The sequence below is a fragment of the Ciconia boyciana genome, chromosome 7 (genome assembly GCF_034638445.1).
Source record: "Ciconia boyciana chromosome 7, ASM3463844v1, whole genome shotgun sequence".
Lineage (NCBI taxonomy): Eukaryota > Metazoa > Chordata > Aves > Ciconiiformes > Ciconiidae > Ciconia > Ciconia boyciana.
Genome location: NC_132940.1, coordinates 55,693,116 through 55,720,204, shown reverse-complemented (window position 1 = coordinate 55,720,204; position 27,089 = coordinate 55,693,116). Strand labels below are relative to the sequence as shown.

Below are 27,089 nucleotides of genomic sequence, written 5' to 3'. Positions count from 1 at the left end.
GGCGGGGTGGGTACACCGGCCCCCAGCGCGCCCCTCGCCCCGTCCCCCGCGTCTCCTTTCTGCTCCGGGTGGCGATGCGGGGAGGGCCGGCCCCAGCCCCGCCGTGCAGGCACCCGCCGGGCAGCCCCGCGAGGCCCCCGGAGCGTGGTGGTCGCCATGGAGACGGGCGCCACGGCCGCCGCGTCCCGGTGAGCGCCGCAGCGGGCCGGGGCCGGGGCCGGGGCCGGGGCCGGGACCGGGGTCGGGCCCAGCACCGGCAGCGTGCAGGCGGTGCCCGGCCCGGTACCGCCGGCCCAGCCGCTGTGGGCAGGGCCCTGCGGCCGGCCGGGGTGGGAGCGGCGGGAGAGGTAAATCGCGGCGCGGAGATGGAGGGGAGGCCTGGCAGGGCGAGCGGGGCCGGAGCCCCGCAGCGAGAACCGGCTGCGGCGGTGGAACAAGCCGAGGAGCCCTACGAGGGGGCAGCGAGGAGGTGAAGGGCAGCGCTTGATGCTTCTGGGTTGGCCAGGGCTCTGGGGCCCTCTTCTGATGGCAGCTCTCCGGGCCCTGCCTGTCTTCCTCCGTTCTCACCTTGGATTAGTGAATCATCTCAACATTTATTTTACTCCTGATATCGCCTCGGTGACAGAAAACATGTATTTCTATGCTCAAATCCCTGTAATGAAGTCACACATTCCTGTGTTTTCCTAAATAAGAATAGGTGCAAGCATGCACTTAGCCATTTTCCCAAGTCAGGGTCATTCACTCCTGATTTCTGTCACTTCCCTCACATAGCCAGAAATTCAGGTGCATTTTCAGAGCACTTTAAGTGATTTAGGAACTTACTCCGACGTGAAATGTGCCTTGGCCGTCCAGACTTTCACTGTAACTTTGTTCCTAAGAGTCTTAAGCTGCATTTGGACATGTGCCCAGAGTGCTTTTATGAAAAATTGGATCTCAGGAACAAAATCTACTGTCATCTTGTCACCAGCTGGGCTTGGAGAGCTTGAACCTGAGACTGAGGAATTAGATCCCAATCCAGGAGGAGAATTAAGTCTATCGGTCCTTTGCTGGGCCAGGTTAGAAGCACTCAATGCCTTGTAAGCATGTATAAGCAGAGGTTTTTCTTAGAAGAAATTGTTAGGAAGTAGGAGCAGAGAAAGGATGGAATATTATGAATTCTCCAAACTATTCTGTTGGCTTCTACTTTAAGGAAGAGGTAGAAAGCACAGCAACTCTCAGTAATCTACCCAGTTAACAGTGTCAAATGTGTGGTAGGAACCTCTGCTCAGAGAAAGGACACAATCCCTGCTTTGAGGAGAATAAACTATCTATCAAAACACTGTTTTCCAGCAGTAGAGAAGCCACAGCCAATAAATGCTCCCTAAATCTTATCTTTTCCTGTCCCATACAGATTTAGTCCCATATGGGACATACAGCTAAAAGTAGCACCACATCTTTCATTCCTGCACTCGGTTCTCCTGGGTTCTCACCAGTACAGCCTCAGAGAGCAGGAGCGGAAAGTCTTTCTCTACAGTCAGGATGAAACCTAAATTGCATCTTTAAGCCAAAACCAAGATTACTTCAGCTTTTCAAGGTTTCTTTTCTTTTATATACATATAATTTTTTTTCAAATGAGCAACTTATGTTCTCACATGTGTAGTGGTAGGCAGAGTTTTGTAGGGACACAACTATTTTGCTTGCCTAAGAGACCTTTTTTTGGTAAAAACTAAGGTGTTTCTAATTTATGGCCCAGCCACTGCCACTGTGGATATTTAGAATCTCTCTTTGCCAATCATTTGCAAAACAGAGCTAAAAGAGTTGTGACATTCTCAGCTTTGAATTTTCTCACTGGAATTCATCGGTATCTCCTTAATTGACTAAAAGGAATGCTGCAAAAAAATGTTGCCTTTGAAGCCATTTTAGTTTATCAGGCAGCAGGATGGGAGAAATGTGCATCCAGGACTCTCACACAGCAGAGGGAGTTGCAATCCCCAAAGGAACAGGAGGCCAGACCTTTTATACAGTTGTTTTAAAAATTATTTCTCGATATGTTTTTCTTTCCCTTTAGATCAGCAGGGAAAGAATGTCAACCTAAACTCTTGGGGGAAGCTGAATCCTTCACATACCTCTTTTTTTTTATTAGAGAGTTTAATGAAGGAGTTGAGCAAAGTGCAGTGATTAAGGTTGATGCCAATGGCTGAATCAGGATGGTCTGTGGGCACTGTGTTAATGCTCTCCCTAATCCAGGGAGAGCAGCTTGCTATTCATGGTGTTTCTTCATGCCCCAGACAGTGGTTTCCTTCTCGCTTCCAAGTCAACATAAGCACAGAGGGTACTGGCTTGGCACATGCATCTGCTGAGTGAGTATATGATTATAAGAGGGGATCTATAGGAGGAGCAAACTAGCAGGCTTTAGAGAAACATTCCAGCTGTGAGCTTTCTTAAAACGTATTAATATCTTGAGTTAATGCTCTCTTGGACAGAAGCTGCTGATGGGATGGAGGAAAAGCTATTGCAACCTCCTTTGTTTCCAAATAAGTAACTTTTTCCTATGAGAGCTGCAAGTGTTATTTCTTCTTTCAAGAATGCTGTTGTAATCATCTGTCACAGCTCTCCCACAACAAATCTTTTTTCACCATATTTTTAGCATTAGGACTCCACATGTAATAGATTATTCTCATGTTGTTTAGACTCAAAATATGGATCATAGATTTTTTAAAAAGATAAAAATGAGTAAAACATTTTAAAAGTATTTTATTAGTGCCTGTTGACTGGAAAGAGATATCGTCTGACTTTCTCCATGTAAAAATTTGTGCATCTCCACTTCTATCACTGATTCCAAGTTTGAAAAGAAAGCAAAAGCGATGCTTTTAGTTTATTACATAGATTATTAGTTATTTATTTGTTAATGATATTATCAGATTCCTATCTCAAGCTGTAGCAATGTTTTTTTATAATTAAAAGACAGGAGAGAAAAAGTCTCAGAAGTAAAGGGAGGAAATCAGTTCCTTCTTAGTCATAGGTGACCATCAAAAGCCCTGAACAGTGGGATTAATTAGGTAAGTCAGTATAAATAGTAGAAGAAGGATAGTAAACGTATTGATAATTTTCAGAATTACTCCTTTGCTGTTATCTTTTCCTGCCATGATTTAAGCAGGCTTCTTCATGAAATGATTTAGGGTGCCTTTACCATTATCTTGTCTGGAAGGCTGTTCCATATCTTCATCCATCCAGAAGTTAGAAACCTCATCATAATTGCCTGGCTTAGGGGAAATTACACTTCTTTGATCCTGGACCAGTATTATCCTTTGACTTAAATAGCTCTGTTTCTCCCTGGTATCTACTCTTCATATGTATTTGCAGGCAGTAGTCACAGTCCTCAATTCTTTTAACCTCTTGTAAAACAGAATTTCTATTCCCATCATCACCCCACTAGCCATCTTCTGTACCTGTGCATGTTTTTTAACACAAACGACTAGAAACATGCACCATGCCTTATCTGAGGTTTACCGATGCCTTATGTGGCGGCACTAATACTTCTTTATATCTGCTGAAAATACCGGTCCTGCTACATCATAGCACTTCGCATTATTCATGGTTCATAACATTGGAGTCATGCCACCCCCCGAACCCTCTCTTCCACCCTGTGCTCCCGACCTCATAGCAGAAATTCTTGTGAAAATCCTTAATGCAAGACTGTGCACCTGGTAGTCTTGCATTCTGAGATATTATTCAGTTAATCGAAGAAAAGGGTCTAGGCTGAAAGGAGCAATATTCCAGTCTTGTTGACTATACACATAGCTGTCATGAAAAAGACTGCCACTCACACACCAGGCTTTCTAGTTGTAGTCTTATGCACAAGGAGAGGAGGAGAGCTGTGTCCTGTTACAAAGGACGGTACATTTCATTACATGTTGCATTAAACAACTTACTGCAAGAGACAGGGACATCAAGAAACAAATATATAAAATCTAAGTTATTTTTGTTCCATTTACCTATTATGATACTAATAAACACCTACTAAACCTGCACTGAAAAGTGACCCATATTTTCTGCCCAAGTGAAATTAATTTCATGTTCCAATTGTAAATTACTATATTTTCTTCAACAAAAGCAACAAAAAAGGACAATGACAAATGGTAACAGTTTCAGAGAGGTCACAGTAAGTATGCATTTTTTTAAACACTTGTAAAGTTGTTTATGAACAATCACTGATTTCCAGTGATCTAGAGCATAACTGCATCTAAACCTCTTTAATTTCCACAGAACGTGGCCATGTCTTACCCAGTTAATCATGCTAGCAGGCATTGTCTGATGTATTTCCTTGGCATGCTTACAGATTGGACTGTAATATTCTGCAGACCTAGAATATGTTTATTCAAGGGTTTTACAGATGGCACAAATCCAGTTGTAGGTATAGTGCCAAATGAAGATTTTGTTAGTGGATGTTAATGCTGCCATTGCAATGGCATTCAGGATCTCAGTCATCTCAGACTCCAGTTGTGCTAGGTGTTATACAAGAATACCTCTTTTGTGAATATAGGGTTTGGAGGGATTGTTTAATGGTTTACCAAAACATTAAAAATCTCAGAGAATTTCTCCATTGTTATGCAAGTGTTTTCTTATACATTTTTCTAAATGGACCAATTTCACTTCGATTAATAGTGAATTTCCACCGTTCCCTAGATGCACTTTCACAATATTCCATCTGTAAGCAAGGCAAAGGGTTGCTTAATTGTGTATCAGAGCAGTTTCACATTTGAAATGCAATTTAGAATAAAAAAACAGAGACTGTTAAAGATAGTTTACTTAGTCTAGATATTGTTTCTTGTTTGACTTTCAACATCTTAAGGTGGCAAGAGTTCCTGCTGAGGGGATTGGGATCACAAAAATGTTAAGGCTACACAGTAATAACGAGGAGTGATTACAGCACAAAGGTTCACTGTCTGAGATTTTATAAGACATGTGGATTTATTTTTTTTTCCTTTTAAAAAGGCACCTTCATTCCTTTGTTTCCCAAAGAACAAAGTCTGTCATGAAACATGGCTCCCCCTTGAACTGAATGGTGAGGCCACATCACCCAGTCTGTGCCTTCCATATCCATTCCCTTCTCAGCCTATCTACCCAGATCTACTGTAGGAGGGACCAGGACCTACTTTGTTTTGTGAAAGCTAAACATTCCCGCTGTCCCTGCATGCAGCCATTAGCAGAACATGGCTCCTCTTATAAACAGTGTATGAAAGGCTATAAACAAAGCTAGGGAAGTATACAAAAGGCTGCATATAAGGCTATTTCAGGTCTACCTTTAGTTTAAACTACTGTTACTAACGTTACTAACACCATAGCGTCTTTCTCATTGGTATCTTTGGTCTTTGTTCCTCTTAGCAAGAATACAGAGACTAAAGAAATGGAAAAATTAACTCATCTGGAAGCTCTGCTGTTCACTGCTGTGCTGGAGAATTGTGTCGATCAACTCTCAATTCTTGGATATATCATGCCGGTTTCACATGAGGGCAAGCCAGACCTCAGCCATGTATGTGCCTCTATCCTCCCTGCTTAAAAAAAAATATCTCTTTTTTCTTGTCTTGGTTTTATGTCTTCTACCAGCATTTTTTAAAAATCAACTCAGATATTTTTTCTGCTAAGTGCTCCATGACCCTTGGGTGAAGAAACACAATAAAAGTGCATGGATGATGACCAATTTTAATATTTATACTGCAGCATCATTGAGAAGCCTTTGTCAAGACTTTGTGCAAAGGACCCTACTGACCCAAGATGAGGTTCCTGGGCTTATAATTTTAAAATCTCGGTGGTTAGATGACAAGCAAAGGATTAGGGAAAAGGAAGCAAAACATATCTAGGTTCTTACGTAGATACACTGCTATTTTAAAAATACAAATGAATAGGATATTTGAAAGTACTCAAAGCCAGGGTAATTCTGTTCCTCTCTAAGTCCATGATAAAGTTCCTTTAGTTCCCACAAACAATTAATTAAGAAAGATTCCACTTCAAAATATATTAGTAACTACCCATTCTCAATGACCGTTATTAATTAGTTGATTTCTAATAGCATCATACCTAAGAGGGCTTGGGCAGAGATATAAAGAACAGAGAAGAAGCCCTAATGCAGCCCAAAGCTCGGGCAGAGGTTTGTTGCTGTGGAGGAAGGTGGTGTGATATTTCTGGTAGCTGATAGACATAGGAAACAGGATGGGACCATCCTGAGGGGTAAATGGTTCTAAGTTCTGTTGTCATACATTTTAAATGACATAGCAGGCTGCTTCCAGCTGAAGCAGGGTTGAAACTCTTTTTTAAGAGGAACGCAAAAAAGAAAAAAGTGTGTGACCAGGATGGAAATAAAAACTGGGATCCGAGTTTTCAGATCTAGTGCTGTTCACTCTGTCTAATGTACCACTTGAGAATGCAAGAGAAAGGTAAATCAATATGTTGCTTTCTACGTGTTTCCTTTCCATACTACCTTCTTTTCAAAAAAATCCATTGCAAAGCAGCCGAAGCTGTGACAGTGAATTTCAGGGCGTGAACGATGCTTAGACTGTGCAATAGAGGGCACTCCTCCCCTGGGAAGAGCCCTGTGAGCCAGCCTCACCTGCTTCCAGAGGATCCTTCTCCCTCACAGGGCCGGCTGGGAAACCTCTTATGTGCCAGCAGCAAAAGCACAGAGAAAGAGTGTCTCTCTAGGACAGTAGGAGTTGTTCTTCAGACACACAGACTCAGGCTGATAGACCTACTAAAGGTACACTTAAATGATAGAGAAAACACCTTAGCTTTTCTCTTCAATCACAGATGCTCATTTTTACCAAGTCACTTCTTAAAACACAATTTTCTCACAGACTATAAACCCTACTTGTGTTCTTAAAGATGCCAAAACAAATAGAGAAGGAAACCATTTAGAAACAAGAAAATAGCTTAGGGAAGCTACTTGCTAACTTTTGTGCTCTGTAATTTGCTTCTCCTCCCCGTTTCTCAGTTTACATTTGGCTGTTATAATTGTATTTGTAGAAGACCTGTATTTGCAAAGCACCCTGGAGCTCTGTCAGTCAAACAAAGCAATGTCATTTTCAAAGACTGACATCTAAATTTCAGTTGATGACATTTTTGAGAGGATTAATCACAGTGTTGGCCAGCACCTCACTGATTTTCCAAATCGAGGACTCTTGTACATTGCATCCCCCAGAGGAAGGCAGCCTTTCTATTTGCTGAATTTTGGGCAAAAGACTAGCAAAAGGTAAACAGCTAGGAGACTACACAGATGGTAACACATGCAGTTTACAAACTCCTTGCTCTTACATAGTTATTTGGTAATTATTAGTGTGTAAGTCCCTACTGTTTACAGACAATCCAGTTACAGCCCATCTTGAACTTTCCCAGACATTAAAAAACATCAGAACATTCATAAAATCTAAATTATATTAAAGCAGTTTGTCTGCCAAAATTAGTCCTTTCTGAAGTACAGCCATCACCAGCAAACTATTTAAACCCTTTTTTTCTAATTAACTATGTAATATTCATTTGTCTGTGTATACTTTGCATGCAATTCATTTAATGTAAATTTAACTGTCCAAAAATTAAGCATGTAGTCACCTAGACTCCTTTTGTAGTCAGTGGTGAGTTAGGCACTGCCAGAGGCTGATTCATCCTATCTGGAGATGTCCAAGATACTCAGAACGAAGCAGCCCCTGTGCAATGCCCTCACGGACTACGGCAGCATCGCAGACCACTAACGGAGCCTCGCTTGACAAGTAACTTCTTGGAAGTACTACTGGCAGACACAGTTGCCGCCCTGACCGCTTATTTTTACTCTGCCCTCTATGCTGTGTTGGCACAAACGTGTGTGTGATTGTGGAGGGATCTGGACTGAGAGCTGGTGCTGCTAAAAATATTTTTTTTTTTCCCTTTTTGCTGGAAAATGTTTAAACTCAATGAGTTCTCTAATCCATTTCCTCAAGCAGCCAGGGTGGGGAGTAGGCAGCTATGGACTAGGATGGGGCTGGCAGTGACTGCGTTAGCTGGCTTCAGTGGTACTGCTATTAAGTGTTCAGAGATGCCAGTAGGCAAGCAAGAAAATTTTCTCTTTTAATGTCCCAGTGTATACACCTGCATTCTTATCCATAGCACATAAAGCAGAGAAATTCCTCGAAGCAAGGCCTCAGCTGATTTTATAGTGTGCTTTTGCTTTTCTGGGGCTTTTTTTGTATATGGCCACAAGATACCTTTCCATGTAGAAGAGGGCTGCCAATATTTTGAATTTCTTCTTTGAATTCATGTTATACTTCCTCTGCTGTCACTCTCTCAAAAAACTGAGCTAAGCAGATAGCTGATGTCTATCGCTTTTATTTCCACACATCTCAGCTCTTGTTATAACGATAATGTTGTACGGAAAGGTCGTGGTGACAGGCAGTGGGAAATGGCTAAGATGGAGAGAAGGCAGAGGGGAAGCAGGCCAACAGTTTTCCAGTGCATAAAAGGTGCTGCAAAGGAGGACGGAATGATTTGTTCTCTGAGCCTATGGAGACTAGGACAAGAAGCCAGGGGCTCAACTGCAGCTGAGGAGAAAAACACTTATGGTAAAGATTGTTGTGATGTACACCTCTGATGTGCACCCTCCTGTACTGGCAGAAGGGTGCATAGCCTCCATTGCTGGAGATCATTAAGTACATGTCAGGAATGACACAGTCTGAACCATCATCTCTTGGGGCAGATTAATTCACCTTTTGAGGCCTTTTCTAGTCCTGTCACTTTAGGACTTTTGATCCCATAAACTTTAATAAGCTTACATTGTGTGCTCAAACCTAACCAAGATAAATATTTCTGCTCTTCTACTCTTTGCAGAATGTAGCATACACTACCAACTGCTCTTAGTATAGCTTCATTCTAGTTAACTGTTAATTTTTCTTCTTCTCACATAATGTTGCAGAGGGTTTACTTCTACTGCCCAATGTGAAAGCAGGTCTCTCTTATTCCCTTTTAGACTGGCACCCAGGAAATGAAAGAAATCATAGAGACCCAGAAGGAGCTGGACATTAACTGCCAAGAGCTTATGTCAGCAAGGCAATGGAGTGGGGAAACAGTTACCTCCACGTCTCTCAAAAGCGTCGAACACAAGCAGCAGCTGAGGAAAACGGAAGATCTAAAAAGTACCCATCATCTTTCCAAAAGGGCCATGAAACACACTGCTCTGTCTGTAGAGAATCTCAGAAAAATTCAGGCTGACAGGTGAGTGAAGTGCAAATATGATGACTGTGGGGGATGCTCAGAGCTGTAAAGTTCTCAGTCTGTCTCTTGAAAGCAAAAATACAAGCTTCTCACTCTCTCACTGCTGGTGTACCTCAGTCTTGGTCTGGAAGGAGTAGCTCTAAAGAGAGCAGTGGGGTCTAGTTTTATAGGCCATTTAGTTCTGGCCTTTGCTTGCCTCTGGATGCCAAGTAATGACAATCAGTTTATTTTGAATGGAGTTGCAAAATATTACCCAGTTGATAATGGTTGCTTGGGTGGAATTTGTGCCAGGGACTAGCCAGTGCTGATGTTCTGGTGTCTGGAGTCAGGTTCCCCTAGCATATATGTACAGGCAAAGTGGGATCTGGGCATTGTCTTGTGAACTCAGTGCTACTGCAGGGCACACAGAGCCTCTATGGCAGCTACAGCCATTCTCCTTTATAGAACAGATAATGTATATAAAGACCAAAGAGTTTCTTTCTTTTTTTAAATAGATTTTATTCCTGCACCTAATCCAGTGCCTTGATTTGCAGAAATACCAGCAGCTTTTGGTTTAAAAGACAGACTGGGGAGCTGAGCATTCAGTACCCATTTTTCTGCATCCTGGCTTCTGTCTTTTAATGTTATTTCAACAAAGGGCTTAAAGAAGATCCTAACACAAATGAAGAAAATGCAGCTAAAATATAAATACCACATGCACCATGAAATTCAATAAACTGTACAAGCCCATGTACTTGTTAAGATCAGCTTAGGGCTGTACTGGGATGTTTTGGCACCCACATATCCCTTCATAGACACATTTGTCTGCATCCTCAGGTCTCATTTTCCAAGATCCACGTATCTGTCATCACTACTGCAGGCCAGCAGCCTTCTTCCTAATGGCAGCACAGTCTGGCACAGCATGGATATGTTTGTGCCTCTTTGCTCTTTCCTAGAGTAGCATTCAGGGCAGCATTTTTAAATTATAAATTTCAACCAGCTCCTAATACAGAGTTCTCCAGGTGTACAAGAAGCAGATATAATGGGAGAAGCACTCCTGGGTTTGATAGGACATAAGAACAGAAATGGGATCTTATATTTCCTTACCATTTTAGCTGTAAACAATAATGGATAAAGGTGCCAGACACTGTAGTACCAGCACCTATAAATTATTGTTGTGTTCCCTTTCTTCCTGGCAGGCAGTATGCAAGTGATGTAATTACAGTCACTATGAAAAAGATACAGGAATCAGGAACATTTAATAGCCTAACAGAAGCTAATGAGAGAGAGAAGGCAAAAAAAAGCAAGTTTCATGACATCCTCATCAGGTCAGTGTTGTGTTCAGTACTTCCCTGCTTAACTGCTGAAAGCCAAAGCCCATTCCCTCTCAGTACATGCTAAAAATGAAAAAAAACCACCCCAAAATACAGAAAGGATTCTGCTTTTTCAACTTTAATTATTCTGTCTTCTTTACACACTGCACTTCTTTCCCCTTCAGAAAGAAATAACTGATGGTTCTGATACTGATTTGAGCTATGAATTGCCTGAGCTTTGACCACGGTGGACACCAGTGTCTGCATTAATGCAAATGCTGCCCCATATCAATTAAAACATAATGTGATGTAGGAGCTCCTTGATCTTTAACTCTTGTCCCCAGTGAAAGGCAGAGCAACAAAGAATCTGCTCAAACCAGGGCCAGCAACATATGGTCTTTAGGGTATGTGATGCCCAGGAGAATCTGCTCTGACCCATATGCTAATGTGCTCCCTTTTCCCAGTAGCGGCGAGGGGCTAGCACAGATGGTGACAGAGCCAGTTGTCTTATTTAAGACTAATCCACCAGCCACTGTGTTACAGATGCTCTTCTGTCCCAAATCTTATAGGGTACAGATTCGTTACTGTCTCAACTCAGACTGGTGATTCCTTAGCTCAAACTTCTGTGCACTAGAGGTTTGGAGTTTTTTTAGTATGGGAAGCTCTGGTTCAATCCCAAGCCTGTCAGAGAGAATAGCAGTTATCAGAGAAGTATTTGACCATTTTAAAGCTACTTTGTTCTGTGTAGCAGCTCAGGCCCATCATTTAGGGTAGACAGCAAAGCTGCTGTAAGTCATGATTTGTCATGAGTCCAACCTACTGGAACAGCTTGGTGGTGGCTCAGGCATCTGCCTCTGGGGCAAGTCCCCAGCTTCCAGTGAAATGTGTGATTTCAAGCATGAAACCCAACTCTTCCACTGTCTAAAACCAAGGGATTTATTGTTTAACCATGGAAGGGACAGAAAGCAAAACTGAAAGCAGCAACTGCTTGTGGAATAACTATCCAATACTGGAAGGTAGAAAGGAGCAGACAAATTATAATCGGAAAGGACATAATCCTTTTTATTCCGTTCTGTCAATCATATCTAGCCACTATGTTGTCTGTTCTACTATACATTCTTCTCATGGAATGAACTTGATCTGTCTTTTGATATAATATATACTTGTCTGGTTTTGTGTCAACATACTAGTGTGAAAGCAGTCTGCAGTAAGACTAGAACTCCTTATCAGGAGCTTTTGTTCATCACAGCCACCCAGCTAAGGACTCTGAAAATGAAGTGCATGTTTGATTGTAAGGTTGGGATAGCGTACGAAGTCTCAGGTACCAACTGTAGTATTTACTGGCTTTAAATCAAATAATAAGCATAAAAACTTAGAAAAGCACTCTGACTGAAATAAGATACTAAGACCTAGAATATTACTGCATCTGTTTTGTTTTAGACAGGTAAACACTTCTCTAGCTTTTGGCCTTCACTCATACCCCTTCATGGATCTCGGAACCTGAGGCAGTGTTTTTTGAAAGATTTTAGGTCTGATATGAAAAAAACATTCTCCATACATATAATGAAGCATACACAATTTGGCACTGTCTGCTGATTAGGCATGCTTCTGCACAGAATCAGGGAGATTTTTGCCTGAAACGCAGAGACTGTGGCTCAACAATAGACATCTTTCCACTCTGCTGTAGGAATCGCATCATCCTCAAGTCCACTTCAGGCTTTCAACAAGAGCATCCCCTGGTTTTTGGCTCATTCTCCCTTTCATTCCCATCCTCCTTGCTCAGTCTGTGCACCTCTTCTTTCAGGATTTACTTACCAAGTCACTGCTTTTGGTGAGAAGTCTCTGTTTCTGACTTGCAGATGTGCTGCCTCCCCAGGGCTCAGAGTGAAGAGATGAATGCCTTTTTTGCTACTCAGCCACAGGAAGCAGCTTGTCTTCTGCTGGTGTGAAGAAGCAGGACAAGCTTTTGTGTGCACTTCTTTTAGTTCAGCTGTTAGAAACTCATTGAGTAAGCAGGATAAGTGGGGCAGTGTTCAGCTAGGTGCTGCAATGTATCGGGAGATGGGAAGTTCCCCTTCTAGGTAAACAGCTCTTGTCTTTTTTGATATATTCAAGTGATTGTATTTTCCCATTTTTCTTCAGGGAGGAGGAAGGAAAGAAGGAGATAAAGTCACTCGAGAAACAGCTGCAAAATGTCAAGAAACAAACTGAAATAGAACTTCAGGTGAGATCACTTAGCACTGGGCATCACGCCAGGGGGGAAGCTTGTTAGCAAGCTTGCCTCTGCTGCCCAGGAACTATCACTCAGATGAGAGGATGTGTGGCATATATAATGATCCATCATTTAGAAATATAGAAGCAGAATAATTGCAATAAAGATTTGTATTCTGAATAAGCCTGCTAATGACTTTAAGAGCAGTGTCCAATCATTTCCAAATGGGAGCTCAAAATACTCATAATCATAAGAGACCATGATCAAATTAGAATATCCCAAAAACACTGCTGGGAGTGGCAAAGCACAGACATCTGCAATCTGTAAGAAAGAGATTATCTGCAGATAGAAGTATCTAAGGTTCTGTCATACTTACTCATGCAGACGTGACACCTGGCACAGAAGAAAGTGTGACAATGAGGGTGTGAGAAAGACAGACACCTGGCATAGGGGCATGCCATTTTTCTACTTACAGTTTTGTCTGGGGAAAATTACATTATTTTAATCTATTTTTCTAGGCTTCCAGATATTAGAAAATCCCAAACATGGGAGTCCTACACAAGGGCAGATCAATGTTATTGCACATACACTGTCAACTTGATCTTTCTGGAAAGCTTCAGCCCTTCTGTCTGCAGCATGCAAATAGTATGTGCATGCAGGGTAAATCTGGGCCATTCTGGACATGTCAGACTTGTTACACAAGTGCAGATCAATTGAATGGCATATCACTGGTCACTTTGATGCTCACCAGACAGCTCAGACTTGATGCTCATGTGTGCTTTAGAGCAAAAGCACACGCAGTTCTGTGCAGAAACATGGAAACGTAGCCTAGCCCTGCTGAGGCAGGAAAGACTGTGTGATAGAAAACAACCAAACAACAGGCAGGTTCAGAGCTATACAAGGACTGGAAGAAGGAACAAGAATCTGACGCTTGGTTCAGTACTGAGCAAGAAGACAGCAAGGGCATCTGAGGAAAGAATCGCTATCACTGAATTTTGTCTTTGGACAAAAGTGTGACAGTAATCAAACCAGGATATAGTTGGCTACAGAGAGGAATTTTAAGCCATTACATGCTGGTGAAATACAGTTTATAGAATATGAAGGTTTTGTGTTGGCAGCGTGGATGCATGTGCAGTGGAAAGTTTAATTGTAAATACAGGACGGTTCTAAGAACATGAAGGACGTATTGGCACTGGTAGCGTATGCAGCTATCTATAACTGACAAAACACCAGAAGTCCAGGGGAGATATTAGAAGAGCAGAGAAGAAAGCAGGAATGTACAAGATGGGAAAATTCATTTAGGTCAGTACTCATTTACTAGCGGAGATCCTGGAAATGCATAATGTACACTGGGAAGTGTAGCAAGATGAAAAGAACACTGGAAAAAAACTGGACATAACAGGGAGGAGAAAGAAGAGGAGTCACTGAAGGAAATGGAAAGTTAGCAAGTTAGGAGACAAACCAAGAAAGAACAGTTGTGGGGACTAAAAGAGAAATGCAGGATGAACTTTTTTTCCCTACAAATTTGAACAGAACATCTAAAGGATGTAGAGGTAAGAGCCAGGACTGAAAAGGGGAACTGTATACCTCAATACGTACTTACTTACTGCCACTGGAAATGGTATGGGAGCCTATTTCCAGGCCCTGTGGGACAACCCAGAAGTCCCTTGACATCTGTGTGGCAGTCAAACGAAATAAGCTGGTTAGTTTGCCAGGCTCAGAGACTGTATGTTGTCTGTTTGCTTCTCCACGTTGTCCCTTCTCAGTCAGATTCTGATGGCTCCGGGGAAGCTCCTGTTCTCCCACTCCCCAAGCTAGTGAATATGATGAGGTAGTTCTCCTTCTGTGTAGTGCTCCTCAAACCTCACAGTGTCTGTGCACATAATATATGTATCTGGTTGTGGTTTAATGCCTTCCCGGGGACTGGTATATAGGGGGATGTAATTATCTGGTCTCACATCAGCAGCAATGTCCTGGCACTGTGCAGTCAGGCTGGACACTTCTCTGTGTCCTGCCCTGCACCTCTCCTACCTCTTGCAGTCATAAGAAGGTGTGTAGCTCCTGTGCTCTTCTCTGTGTTCTTTCAGTACCTTCTGCTAATTCAGTTCTTGCTTTTTGCCTCATGAAGTGGGATCTGCACTCATCCGAGATTTTGTTTTTATATTTCCAGCTTGAAAGTCCTTTTCTGGGCTTACTTATAGTTCCAGCTTTGATAACAAATCAAAGACAAGACTACTTTCAAGTACTGCTTTCCTCCTGTGCCAAAAATAATGGTGTCTCACTCTGTCTCCCAAGGGAGAATAGTTTCTATTTGCTTCATATGGGATTTTCCCATAGGCAGTTTTACAGACACTTGCATGATTTGTCAACCTTGCCAACTAATTAAAAACAAAAATACAGCTTGCTGAATTTGGAGTACTTTGAACAATAATAATGCACAGACCTGTAGACAAAAGCCTACATGGTTGTCTCCAGTCTAGTGGATGAGAAAACAAAAGTGAGCAAATCTAATCATGAAACCAGAAAAACACGGTCTTTGCTTCACACATGTTGCGTGTATGTTTGTATTTTCAGCCTTGCTACCTCTTAATGAGATGCTAATTAATGCTGTATTAGCCTGCTCAGCTCATTTTTTTTTCTAATGGAACACAAATCAAATGCTAAATGTTCTTATTTATTTTGTTTTCTTTCCTCTTGGAAAGCACTGATGTCTCTAATGGAGCTGAAATGATCAGTCTGGTTTTGCTCTTACCCCTCTGTGCAGGAGCATCACCGACAGCTCTAGTTTGGCTGCAGGAGTTCTGTTTGCTGCTGCAGTGTTCATTTTCTAGCTTGTACAAAAATACTCACTTTCTCCTGTTTCCTGGACAAGTGGTGGCAGTCTGTACAGATTTTGAAACAAGTTAATATCGTATAGGATTATATAGTTTAACATAAAAATTTAGGAAATGTAAACTTCAGAATTCCTGCATTGCTGTTCACCCAAAGACTTTTTATGTCCTCTAGGTTTTGTGGTATACTCGTGCCATACATGTGTGCAAGTCATGGTATAATTTTATAACAAGCAGTAATATTGCAGGCTACCTACCAGACAGAAAACCAAGACGTTGCACCACGGTATCAGTGAAAACAGGTCCGTAACTTTTATTCAGTGTGGGCTCTCATAACATCCCCAGCTCTGCTGTTATCTGTGTGCCACTCGGTAGTGCTTTTAGTAGCGTGACTAAAATCCGTCATGCTTCCTCCCTTATCCTCTCCCAGGAGGACAAATGCATCAATGAAGTGTTCTGGGGAGTGTTTTAAACATATATACACACCCACTGGTGCATGTTTCTACTGGAGAAATGCACCAGGCGATTACAGTAGAAGGCACATTGTTTGTGATGGTCCTGAGCTCCTGGGTGACTTCATTCCACTGCTGGCAGAGCCCCAGGGCAGCTCAGCAGGACCCGGAGCTGGTGCACTAGATCCAAACCTGGCTCCAGAGGGACAGGACTTTCAAAAACATTGCTGCTGCCAACAGGTCTGCTCCCTCCACCAGCAAACTCCCCCTTACGCAGCTCGCTCCCGCAGTTGTTGGGATTGGAGGGGAGCTAGCAGAGGGCTGCAGAAGCTGTTATGTCAAAGCTGGGTGACCTTCCAGGCCTGCTGACCTTTTGGCTGAGGCATTTCGTGGGGGTGTGCAGCATGGGGATGTTCTGGCAGCGGGGACAGAGATGCGGGCTACGGCCTTATTGAAGTGTATGTAGGGCTGCATGTTGTGCTTTCAGGGAGAGCAAGTCCAGGCTGCAGCAGCTGTGTAGATCTAAGCATATCTTCAGGCTTTGCAAGCTGAGATATTGCAGCTGCCAGTGGAGAGGGTTGAGCTCATAGGCACTCGGTGTGGAAGCAAGGAGGCAGGCAGCAGGGCTCTCTGCCGGCATGCTCGCTGCCTGCACGTAGCACAGCACCCGTTCCCCTGCCCCCTGCGAGTGCCTGCCAAATGGCGGGCGCTGGGTGTGCTGCTGGCGGCAGGAGGTTTATCCGACTGCTGGAGGAATTCCTCAGACTGTTTACTCCTGTTTGCTATTTTTGTAACCAGCTGTATTTTAAGTGACTGTAAATACTCATTGCTGTGGAAGAGCTGAGAGATCTAGGTGGCACTTGCAAGAGAGATAAATCAAAGTAAATGAAAACACAGGAGTGTGCATACCCTCTCCAGCTAAGCGCAGTTGCTTTTGCAGCCAAACAGCATGTGTGGGGCAGACTCCTATGGCACCGGGTAACAGCAGCAGACAGGCCTCTGAGCTGATGTCTGCGAGCTGAGAGATCAGAGAAAATCAGCTTGTTTACCTGCTTGTGAAGCAGACTGGCTCTCGACAACTACTTCCTGGGGTTTGATCCTGGTCTCTGCCAGTTTTGTGATAGTTTTGGACACATGAGGTATGATTTTGCATCTTTGGTTTGGCAGATTCAGCACTGAAGTCATCCCACATAAGCAGCCCAGAGGTGTATTGCATTAACTATGAAAGCGCTCCGTGTCCTGGCTGGGACCTTTGCTATGATAAACCAGAATTAATAAATATTAACTCATTTTCCCTGTGCCTGCCCCTGAAGTTCAGGGAACAGCATACTCCACAGATGGTGCCCACAGGTTGTGGGCATCTACTGCTGCATTTACTACCTGCAGCCTAATACCAAATGTGCCCCGGTTCTGCAGCACCAGGTCCATCAACTGGGCTGCAGTAGCTGCCCACATGCCTGCAACCGGCTTGCCTTCTCCAAGCGAATGCGTTGCTGTAAACCACCCGTGGGGTTTTGTGTTTCACTTTCTGTCTGCTTTGGATCATGTAGCCAAGCCCCCAGACTCCCCACCTCTAACAAAGATGTTTTACAACACCGCAGACCAAATCCAAACCACAAACATGCCATACAACACAGAAAACAAACAGAGCAGATGGGCCTCCGTCCCAGCTGGGGCCTGGGGCGCTGGAATCAAAAGCACTTTTTCCTCTGCTTTATTAAAATATGAAATGAAAAAGAAAATAACCTAGTGAAGTGTTCATGCACTGCCCCGCCTCTCTGAGTACTTTGTAGCCTAGGCTGAACCCTTCTTTTCTGACCTGTTTGCAGATCCTTAGCAGATAGCAGTAACACATCGACATCAGCAGCGCTTGGCTTTGCTGAGCCTCAGCACCACAAAAAATCGGTGTTTTTCATTAGCATGTCCCCAGTCTCTCTGCCAGCCCCTCAATTTAGACATGGTTTCATCATGACACAGGAAGACAATCTCAAAGTCATACGGTCACCTCCCATGTCTACTGACCAGGAACACAACCCCTCCCAATGCCCACCAAAATTTAATAGCAGGGAAAATAAAGGCCATTACCAGAAACCTTAATAGGGCACAAACAGGTTATGTCTGTAGCTGTCTGCAGTCATATGATGATATGGCCATAAAATAGTATCTGATGTTGGAAACCTTCAAAAAAATGTGAATGCATGACTTTTTCACCCACAGAACAGCATCAGCCAAGGCCCCTAATTGTCCTGAGCCTTGTAAATATACTTTACTCTTCCTAACTATGTCCTACAACGGGTGCAGAGGGAAGGATTTTCCTTTTAACTGTTCCAAACTCTTCTTATAAGGAAACCTTTTCCAAATGAGTCATGCTGCAGAGGCTTTCAAACACAGAGCTATTGAGCTGGCTTCTTCCTGTGGCATTTTTCCATGTTTACACAGCTAAGGAATGCGAGGGTGCTTCAGAGACAAGATACGGCTTCAAAACATTTAAATGCCAGCACTTTGGTATTTCATCTTCAGCTGCAAGGTTAGGCTGATGAACATCAGACCTGTCATAGCATGGCAGGAAAGCAAAGAGAAAGGCTGTAATGGAGCAATCGGGCGCCAAACCAGAGGCATTAAGATTATCTTGCATAATTGCACAGGAGGCTTTGATGACCTTTTTAACTCTTAATACAAAAGTCTAGAGTTTTTTATTTTACAGGCTGTTCTTCCAAGTTCCAACCCCAGATTAATGCACTTTTATCTGTTGCTCAAAGAAATTCCTGAAAAAGGAGTAAAGAAAACAACAATCCCAAATCAAGCAAATGCACTTTGCTTCCTGAGCACACTCCAAAAGCTGGACAAATGGGGCACGTTGGCTCAGGATTCTTGCCCATGGGGGAGCTCCTGGGGACAGAATTCCCCAAGGAAAGCTCAGCTCCATTGTAAAACAAGGCATGGGGACGGGGAGAGGCTGGGAGCTCATAGCCAGCTTTTCCTTGGCACTTCTTCCTCACCCTGGGTGTATGCTTTTATAACAAAGCGGGCACCATCTACCTGGTAAGATTTCAAGAAAGAACTGTTTAAACATATGAGTGAGTCAAGATTAGATTTTCACCTGTTCCTAAGGTTGTGTTTATACAGTTGCTGCATAACTAGAAAAAAATGTGTCCAAGGAATAGAGTATACTTTAGGAAATCAAACTTTGGCATACGTGGGGCTGAGGCATTATCATCCTCTTACAGATGCTCACTCACTGAGATGGCCTAATCCAAGTGGTTAGTAAAGCCTAACTTTAAGCAGGTGAAATTATTTGGCTTCTTTCATGCTTATAATAAGCATGCCTGAATCCATTCCTGGACCAGAGACCAGAAGGCCTGGCTTCTTGTCCCACTCTGTTCATCACTCCACCCTCTCCAGAGGTAATCACACCTCGCTGATGAGTTTATTGCCATCTGTATGGGTTACAAATGTAGCTTCCCTTTGAAGTAGAGGCTGAAATGGGGCAACATTCAGGGAAAGTGTGATGCCTATAGCCTTGTCTCTTCTGAATTTATCAGGGAGTGGAGAGATTAAGAAACAGTGAGCTCACCTCAGTCTCCAGGCTTGCTTTTGTGCTGCTTCTCTCTCCTCCACTAGAACCGAGATAATATGATTGCCTACCTCAAAGATCAGCTCCAAGAGATGAAGGCCAAAACGAACATGGAGAGCTGCTACATGAAGAAAAGCACAGACCTCCAGGTCCACCAAACCCAGAAGAAGTGCAGCAATGCAGAGAATGTCCTGGACAAGGAAATTCAGGTAAGCCCTTCCCCACGGCCCCTACTGGAAAGCATCTCCAGCTGGTAAGGAAAGAGTCCTCCCTCTTTCCCCAGATGCCCTTTCTGTTCTCCATCACAGTCACCAACACCTCTGTTTGAACTGGATCGGGAAACTCATCCAGGTTAGAAATCTTTCTCTCTTCCTTTGCTTCTCTGTATGGTCCTGCAAACAGCAACAGCACGGATGGCATGGCTGCAGGAGACAGTGGCTGGAGGGAGGGACTGCTTAAACTAGTACCATTGTCAGAGAAACAGACCCATAACTATGTCCAAAGGGTGTAGTTATCAAGGCTCTTTAGCAACATAAGCAGCCCAAAGTTAACAAGGCTGTTTAGCAACATAAGCAGCCTGAGCTCCCAGCATTGCCCATAGCACATAATGCTGATAGAGCTGTTTGTGTGGCCATAAGGTGAACTGGACTAGAAAACTGTTCTGCTTTTGCAAGCTTTTTTTTTTTTTTGTCTGATCAAGGTCTGATCTAGTTGTCCCTTTTTCATGGATGGCTCAGGGGCAAGGACTGCCTCGGTTAATTTTCTCACTGGGAAAAATGTCTGTGGACTACACAGAGAGCTCCTGCACTCTTGCTCACCAGCTCGGCTTTCAGCAGCATGTGTGCACACACGTATGCACTAACATTGTCTCTCATGTTTTCTGTCTGCGCTGATCACAGAAGTTGAGGAGCAAAACTGATGAGGAGATTCGAGTCCACATGGAGATTGAAAATTTCCTCAGGCAACACCATAAGGTATGTGTGACTGTCTGCTAATGCTTAAAATAGCAACTGATAAACATCATATCATCGATTAGTGCCTAAAGAAAATCAGTTATTGCTCCATCAAATTTACCAGGTTCATGATTGCTGCTGTTTGAATGACTACTTATCCTCAAGTCTTAATTAACCCAGCTCTCCCAGGCTTGTGATTTGCTACATTTGGATACATTTCCTTAAAATTACAGTTCATGTAATGGTTGGCATTGTTTATTCAGGTGTCATGAATTTTTCCTCCCTCAGATAGTTGTATTCAGCTAATTGGAACTTTATTTAGACCTTCCTTGGCAGTAGCTGGAGCTCCCAGTGGCTCCGTGAAGAATGCTACTGCACAAAGTGAGGGCAGCAGTTTCACAGACCCAAGTGTTGCACAGAGGGGGCCCTAAGAAGGAAATGACACAAACTGCGAGCCCAGTTTTGCCTTGTGTCCTGGTTTCAGCTGGGATAGAGTGAATTTTCTTCCTAGTAGCTGGTACAGTGCTGTGCTTTGGATTTTCATATGAGAATAATATTGATAACACGCTGATGTTTTGGCTGTTGCTAAGTGATGTTTACACTGGTCAAGGACTTTTCAGCTTCCCCTGCTCTGCCAGGTGCACAAGAAGCTGGGAGGGGGCACAGCCGGGATAGTTGATCCAAACTGGCCAAAGGGCTATTCCATACCATACGACGTCATGCCCAGTATATAAACTGGGGGGAGCTGGCCGGGGGGCAGCGGTCGCTGCTCGGGGACGGGCTGGGTGTCGGTCGGCGGGTGGTGAGCGGTTGTATCACTGTTTTTTTTCCCTTGCGTTTTGTTCCTCTCTTGCTCTCTTGTTGTTTTCCTTCTCATTACAATTTATTATTATTATTTTTTGTTCCAATTATTAAACTGTTCTTATCTCAGCCCACGAGTTTTCTTACTTTTGCTCTTCCGATTCTCTCCCCCATCCCACCGGGGCGGGGGGGGAGGGTGAGCGAGCGGCTGTGTGGTACTTAATTGCCGACTGGGGCTAAACCACGACAGTCCTTTTTGGTGCCCAACGTGGGGCAAGAAGGGTTTGAGATAATAACAGATTAACCAGAGCGTATTAAGGAATTTAGATCTGTTAGTAGTTGCGGGCCACAATATTGATTCATCTGTTCTCAATACTGGTTTACCTGATCTGCACCATGCTCATTTTTTTGCTGTACACGTTAAAGATCGGTGTTGGTTTTTGCAGTTTGCTGTGCTCTGCTTTAATTGGTGATGTTTTGCCTGTGAGATTTGTTATTAAAACAGTGACCTTGGGTTTATTTTGGTATCTAAGTGCTGTACTGAAACCATTACTGTATGTCGGGTACCACCTTATGGAGACAATTAGCAATTATACTTCTTCCTCTGAGAGGTTTTTTATGGAGGAAATGCAGAATGGCACCTTTGCTACTTTCTTCTACAATGTTTCCTCCTTTGTTACAATAACTTTTCAGTATCTTAAACATCCTTGGGTAGTTAAGATACTTCTATTGGTATTGCTTGGGAATACTATTTCAATTTTGTCCAAGATTAGTAAGCAATTTAAGAATATCATCCAGAGATCTGCCACAAGGCCGGATAGTTACGAGTGGCAGGGTGTGTGGGATAGCATGGGCAAATGCCTAGGACGGTGGGCACCTCCAGTGTTTTGGAACTTCACCCCTGAACAAGTGCAGAATCCAGAAAAATTAGTAGAATATTTGGAAAAAGTATGTTGTCACCCTGGCAATTCTAGGGAGACACAAATCACTGCAATGTGCTGGGGCCTGGCCCATGCCTACCGAGCCCTGTTCAACACTATTCACAACCCTCAAGGATCTGGTGACAAAATGACAGGCACTGTGGTCACTCCAGCCCCCCCTGCGACGGGCACTGCGGTCACTCCAGCCCCCCCTGCGACGGGCACTGCGGTCACTCCAGCCCCCCCTGCGACGGGCACTGCGGTCACTCCAGCCCCCCCTGCGACAGGCACTGTGGCTATTCCAGCCCCCCCCTGCGACAGGCACTGTGGCTATTCCAGCCCCCCCTGCGACAGGCACTGCGGCTATTCCAGCCCCCCCTGCCACAGGCACTGTGGTCACTCCAGCCCCACTGAAACGGATAATGTGGTTCAACCAGGGAACCAACCCGTGTCAGTATCAGTCTCCCCTAGACACAAGAACAAATCCTGGAAGCGAAGGTCAGCTCATTTAGAAAGGGAAGATGAAAGACCAGGGCCATCACAAGGAGAGGAAGAGGAAGAACTTGTGGATGAGACGGAAACCACCCGATCCCTATCCCTGAGTGAGCTGCGAGATATGCGAAAAGATTTCAGCCGTCGTCCAGGCGAGCACGTTGTCACCTGGCTGCTCCGATGCTGGGATAACGGGGCCAGTAGCCTGGAACTAGAGGGTAAGGAAGCCAAGCAGCTGGGATCCCTTTCTAGGGAAGGGGGCATTGACAAAGCGATTGGAAAAGGGGCACCAGCCCGCAGCCTCTGGAGGCGACTCCTGTCAGCTATGAAGGAAAGATATCCCTTCAAGGAAGATGTTGTATATCGCCCCGGGAAATGGACCACCATGGAGAAAGGTATCCAGTACCTGAGGGAATTAGCCGTGTTGGAGGTGATTTATGGTGACCTGGACAATAAGCGGTTACCCAAAGATCCAGATGAGGTCCAGTGCACACGACCCATGTGGCGGAAGTTGGTATGGAACGCACCGTCGTCATGTGCCAACTCACTGGCAATACTGACCTGGAAAGACAGAGAGGGTCCAACAGTGAATGAAGCAGCTAGTCAGCTCCGGGAATACGAAGAAAGTCTCTCTTCCTCCCTTGTCTCGGCTGTGGAGAAACTGTCCCGGGAGGTCCAGCGATTCAAAGAAGATAGGTCCTACTTTCCACCTGTACAGACCAGTATCTCAGCTATTAGGAGACAGCGTTCCTCTGCTCAAGAGAGAGGATACAGAGGGTACACACCACGGGGCACCCTATGGTTTTACCTGTGTGACCACGGAGAGGACATGAGGAAGTGGGATGGAAAACCTACCTCGAACCTAGAGGCGCGGGTACATGAGTTGCAAGGAAAAACAATCACCAAAGGGGGTTCTTCCAGGAAAATTGCTGCTGCAGTTTCCAGTGGGCAGTTCCCCAGACAGAGTAAAAGGGATGATCTTACTCCTGATTTTAATGAAGGAGCTCCTCAGTCGTATGTACAAGAGATGGATAACGAATATTATGATCAGGACTAGGGGGGCCCTGCCTCCAGCCAGGTGGAGGAAAGGGACAACCGGGTTTACTGGACTGTGTGGATTCGATGGCCTGGCACATCAGACCCACAGGAGTATAAGGCTCTTGTAGATACCGGTGCACAGTGTACCCTAATGCCATCAAGCTGTACAGGGGCAGAACCCATCTGTAGTTCTGGAGTGACAGGGGGATCCCAACAGCTGACTGCATTGGAGGCCGAAGTGAGCCTACCTGGGAATGAGTGGCAAAAGCACCCCATTGGGACTGGCCCAGAGGCTCCGTGCATCCTTGGCATAGACTACCTCAGGAGAGGGTATTTCAAGGACCCAAAAGGGTACCGGTGGGCTCTTGGTATAGCAGCCTTGGAGACGGAGGAAATTAAACAGCTGTCCACCTTGCCTGGTCTCTCAGAGAACCCTTCTGTTGTGGGGTTGCTGAGGGTTGAAGAACAACAGGTGCCAATCGCTACCACAACAGTGCACCGGAGGCAATATCGCACCAAACGAGACTCCCTGATTCCCATCCATAAACTGATTCATCGACTGGAGAGCCAAGGAGTGATCAGTAAGGCTCATTCACCTTTTAACAGTCCTAAATGGCCAGTGCAAAAGTCTAATGGAGAGTGGAGACGAACAGTAGACTATCGTGGCCTGAACCCTAACCCTAACCCCTGCCTCGGGCAAAGGCAAGCCCATTCGTGGGATTGCTTTTGCTCAAGGACCTGGGTGCACTTGGTGGGTAATGCGAAAGGATAGGGAAGTCCGCTGTGTACCTCAAGGGAATTTGATTTTGGGTGAGAATAGCCAATGAACTAAATGGTATGATGTTAATAGCTATATAATACTGTATGTCATCACTTTTATGGTTACTATACACCCTATCAATGGTATTTCAGTAAGAATCACCCAGATTAATGAAGAATGAACTTTGATGAAACCAAGCAAAGTGCAGCAGTGATGGAACCAGAACTGACTTCAGCACGCACAGTCCAACACCACACACCATCTCTCCTGCCCTGAAAGACTGTTATGACAGATGGAGCCCAAAGTCAGGGACTAAATGAACTCAACGGACATTTTAGAGGGATGGCCCATAGACATAGGGAATGGTATCTGTGTGTATACATCAAAAGACAGGAAAAGTGGTGGTGATTAACTGGGAGGTATTGGAAAGGGCAGAACCTGGGCGTGATATAGATGGTATAGAATAAGGGGTGGATGGTGTCCTGGTTTCAGCTGGGATAGAGTGAATTTTCTTCCTAGTAGCTGGTACAGTGCTGTGCTTTGGATTTTCATATGAGAATAATATTGATAACACGCTGATGTTTTGGCTGTTGCTAAGCAGTGTTTACACTGGTCAAGGACTTTTCAGCTTCCCCTGCTCTGCCAGGTGCACAAGAAGCTGGGAGGGGGCACAGCCGGGATAGTTGATCCAAACTGGCCAAAGGGCTATTCCATACCATACGACATCATGCCCAGTATATAAACTGGGGGGAGCTGGCCGGGGGGCAGCAGTCGCTGCTCGGGGACGGGCTGGGTGTCAGTCGGCAGGTGGTGAGCGGTTGTATCACCGTTTTTTTTCCCTTGCGTTTTGCTCTCTTGTTGTTTTCCTTCTCATTACAATTTATTATTATTATTTTTTGTTCCAATTATTAAACTGTTCTTATCTCAACCCATGAGTTTTCTTACTTTTGCTCTTCCGATTCTCTCCCCCATCCCACCGGGGCGGGGGGGGAGGGTGAGCGAGCGGCTGTGTGGTACTTAATTGCCGACTGGGGCTAAACCACAACACCTTGTCTTAATCTGAGGAAGAACCAGGGTTGGATAGTTGCTAACTCACAATTATTGTACCTATTTTCAGCAGCAAACAACCATGAATGTCCCTGTGCTGTTGATCCAGAGGTTCAGAGCTCTGGAGAGCTCTCAGATAGCTCTGCTATCATCAACAGCAGTGCCCATTACAGTGAATAACACTAGAAAGCATCTCACAAACCGTATGACCTGTAGTACTGCAGGGTACCTAACATCACCGCCAGTACGAAATCTAATAGGAGATGATAAACTTTAAAAAATGTAATTTGAGTGCAAGAAAGTGCTGTATCTTGAAAGCAATTAAATAGTGTCCTCCATGCCCCAGAACCTTAGTCTGATCAACACTTCATAGTGAGGGGACTTTCCATGTACAAGCTGCAGCCTATTTGACCTCTACCAGGAGGCAAAGTGCAAGCCTCTCTGTACTCAGACAGCAGCTGGTGGCTTTATAGGGGCCCACAGAGAAGAGGATGACCATGCCCCCCATCTCTCTTGTGTGTCCAGCTGTGACGCCGTAATGAGATTGATGCTTTTCCTCAGATTATTTTTCCTTGCAAGCAATCATGGTTGTTGCTATGGAGAAGTTATTCGTGAATGGGAGGAAGTCATCTGGATGACTGTTTCAGCAACACCTGCCCTCCTATTCACGAGCGAGACAAAGCCAAGTTCACAACCTGAAATAGCGTGAAGTGCTGTCCCCTGGGACCTTATTCCTGCTGCGCTGAGTTTAATCCAGAAAGTGGGCAGGGAGTCAGGCAAAGAATAAAAGCTTTCTCACTGTCAAATTCTGGTTCTGAAACCCCCCTCCCTCTGTATACGCACAAAGAATGGCTTCTGGTTGTCACTTACTTCACCAGGATTGACTGTCCACAAAAATACCCCCCCAGTGCTTCTCCATTCTTCATGCACCTCTGAAAGCGCAACCGTCTCTCTTCATCCCCAGTCCAGTGCTGCGGCTTCCATGGTGAACCCCCAGCGAGGGGCCTGCAAGCCACCAGTTATTCATCACTAGTCCTAGGTGTTTGATCCTTTCAAGGCTTAGATGAGAAGGAAACAATGGACATGTAAAATTTACGGGACTCTTACCACCATCCTGAGAGTCAGATAACAGTAGCAAACCTTTCCCCTGTACGCTCTTTGTACCATGCTAAGCACCCCTCTATCCTCATGCAGATGGTGGAAGAGAAGCTGGAATACTGGGCAGACAAGTATGAAAATGACACAGATGCTAAAGATGAAGAACTGGATGCCCTAAAAGCATCAAAGGCAAACAACTTGGAAACGCTGCAGAGACTTGCCAAGGAGGTAGGACATCAGCAGCATCTCAGTGCTCAGCCATGCAAAACTGCATCCTGGCTTTTTCCTACTCTCGTTCAGATAAGGAACCAAGACCATGGAAAAAAAAAATCAGTAATCTTGAGGTGTAGGGTGCGATTATAAGCACTGGTCCTGGGAAGGCAGGGACCGAGTAGTCATCTTCTAT

General features: G+C 44.4%; 1 protein-coding gene across 6 annotated transcripts in view; it reads left to right on the top strand.

Annotated features, from left to right (window-relative positions):
* Window positions 1-150: 150 nt before the first annotated feature.
* Window positions 151-27,089, top strand: part of IQCG (IQ motif containing G) — a 31,956-nt gene continuing 5,017 nt past the window's right edge. For 2 of the 6 annotated variants that reach the window (XM_072867538.1, XM_072867536.1), the window contains exons 1-8: window positions 164-469; window positions 5,365-5,512; window positions 8,969-9,213; window positions 10,392-10,520; window positions 12,648-12,729; window positions 19,622-19,783; window positions 20,474-20,548; window positions 26,780-26,911. In XM_072867538.1, the coding sequence (XP_072723639.1) occupies window positions 366-469; window positions 5,365-5,512; window positions 8,969-9,213; window positions 10,392-10,520; window positions 12,648-12,729; window positions 19,622-19,783; window positions 20,474-20,548; window positions 26,780-26,911 (1,077 nt within the window). In that variant the 5' untranslated portion in view covers window positions 164-365. Of the gene's footprint in view, window positions 470-5,364; window positions 5,513-8,947; window positions 9,214-10,391; window positions 10,521-12,647; window positions 12,730-19,621; window positions 19,784-20,473; window positions 20,549-26,779; window positions 26,912-27,089 lie in introns of all 6 variants that reach the window. The other 4 variants (XM_072867537.1, XM_072867542.1, XM_072867540.1 and 1 more) reach the window with 4 other exon arrangements.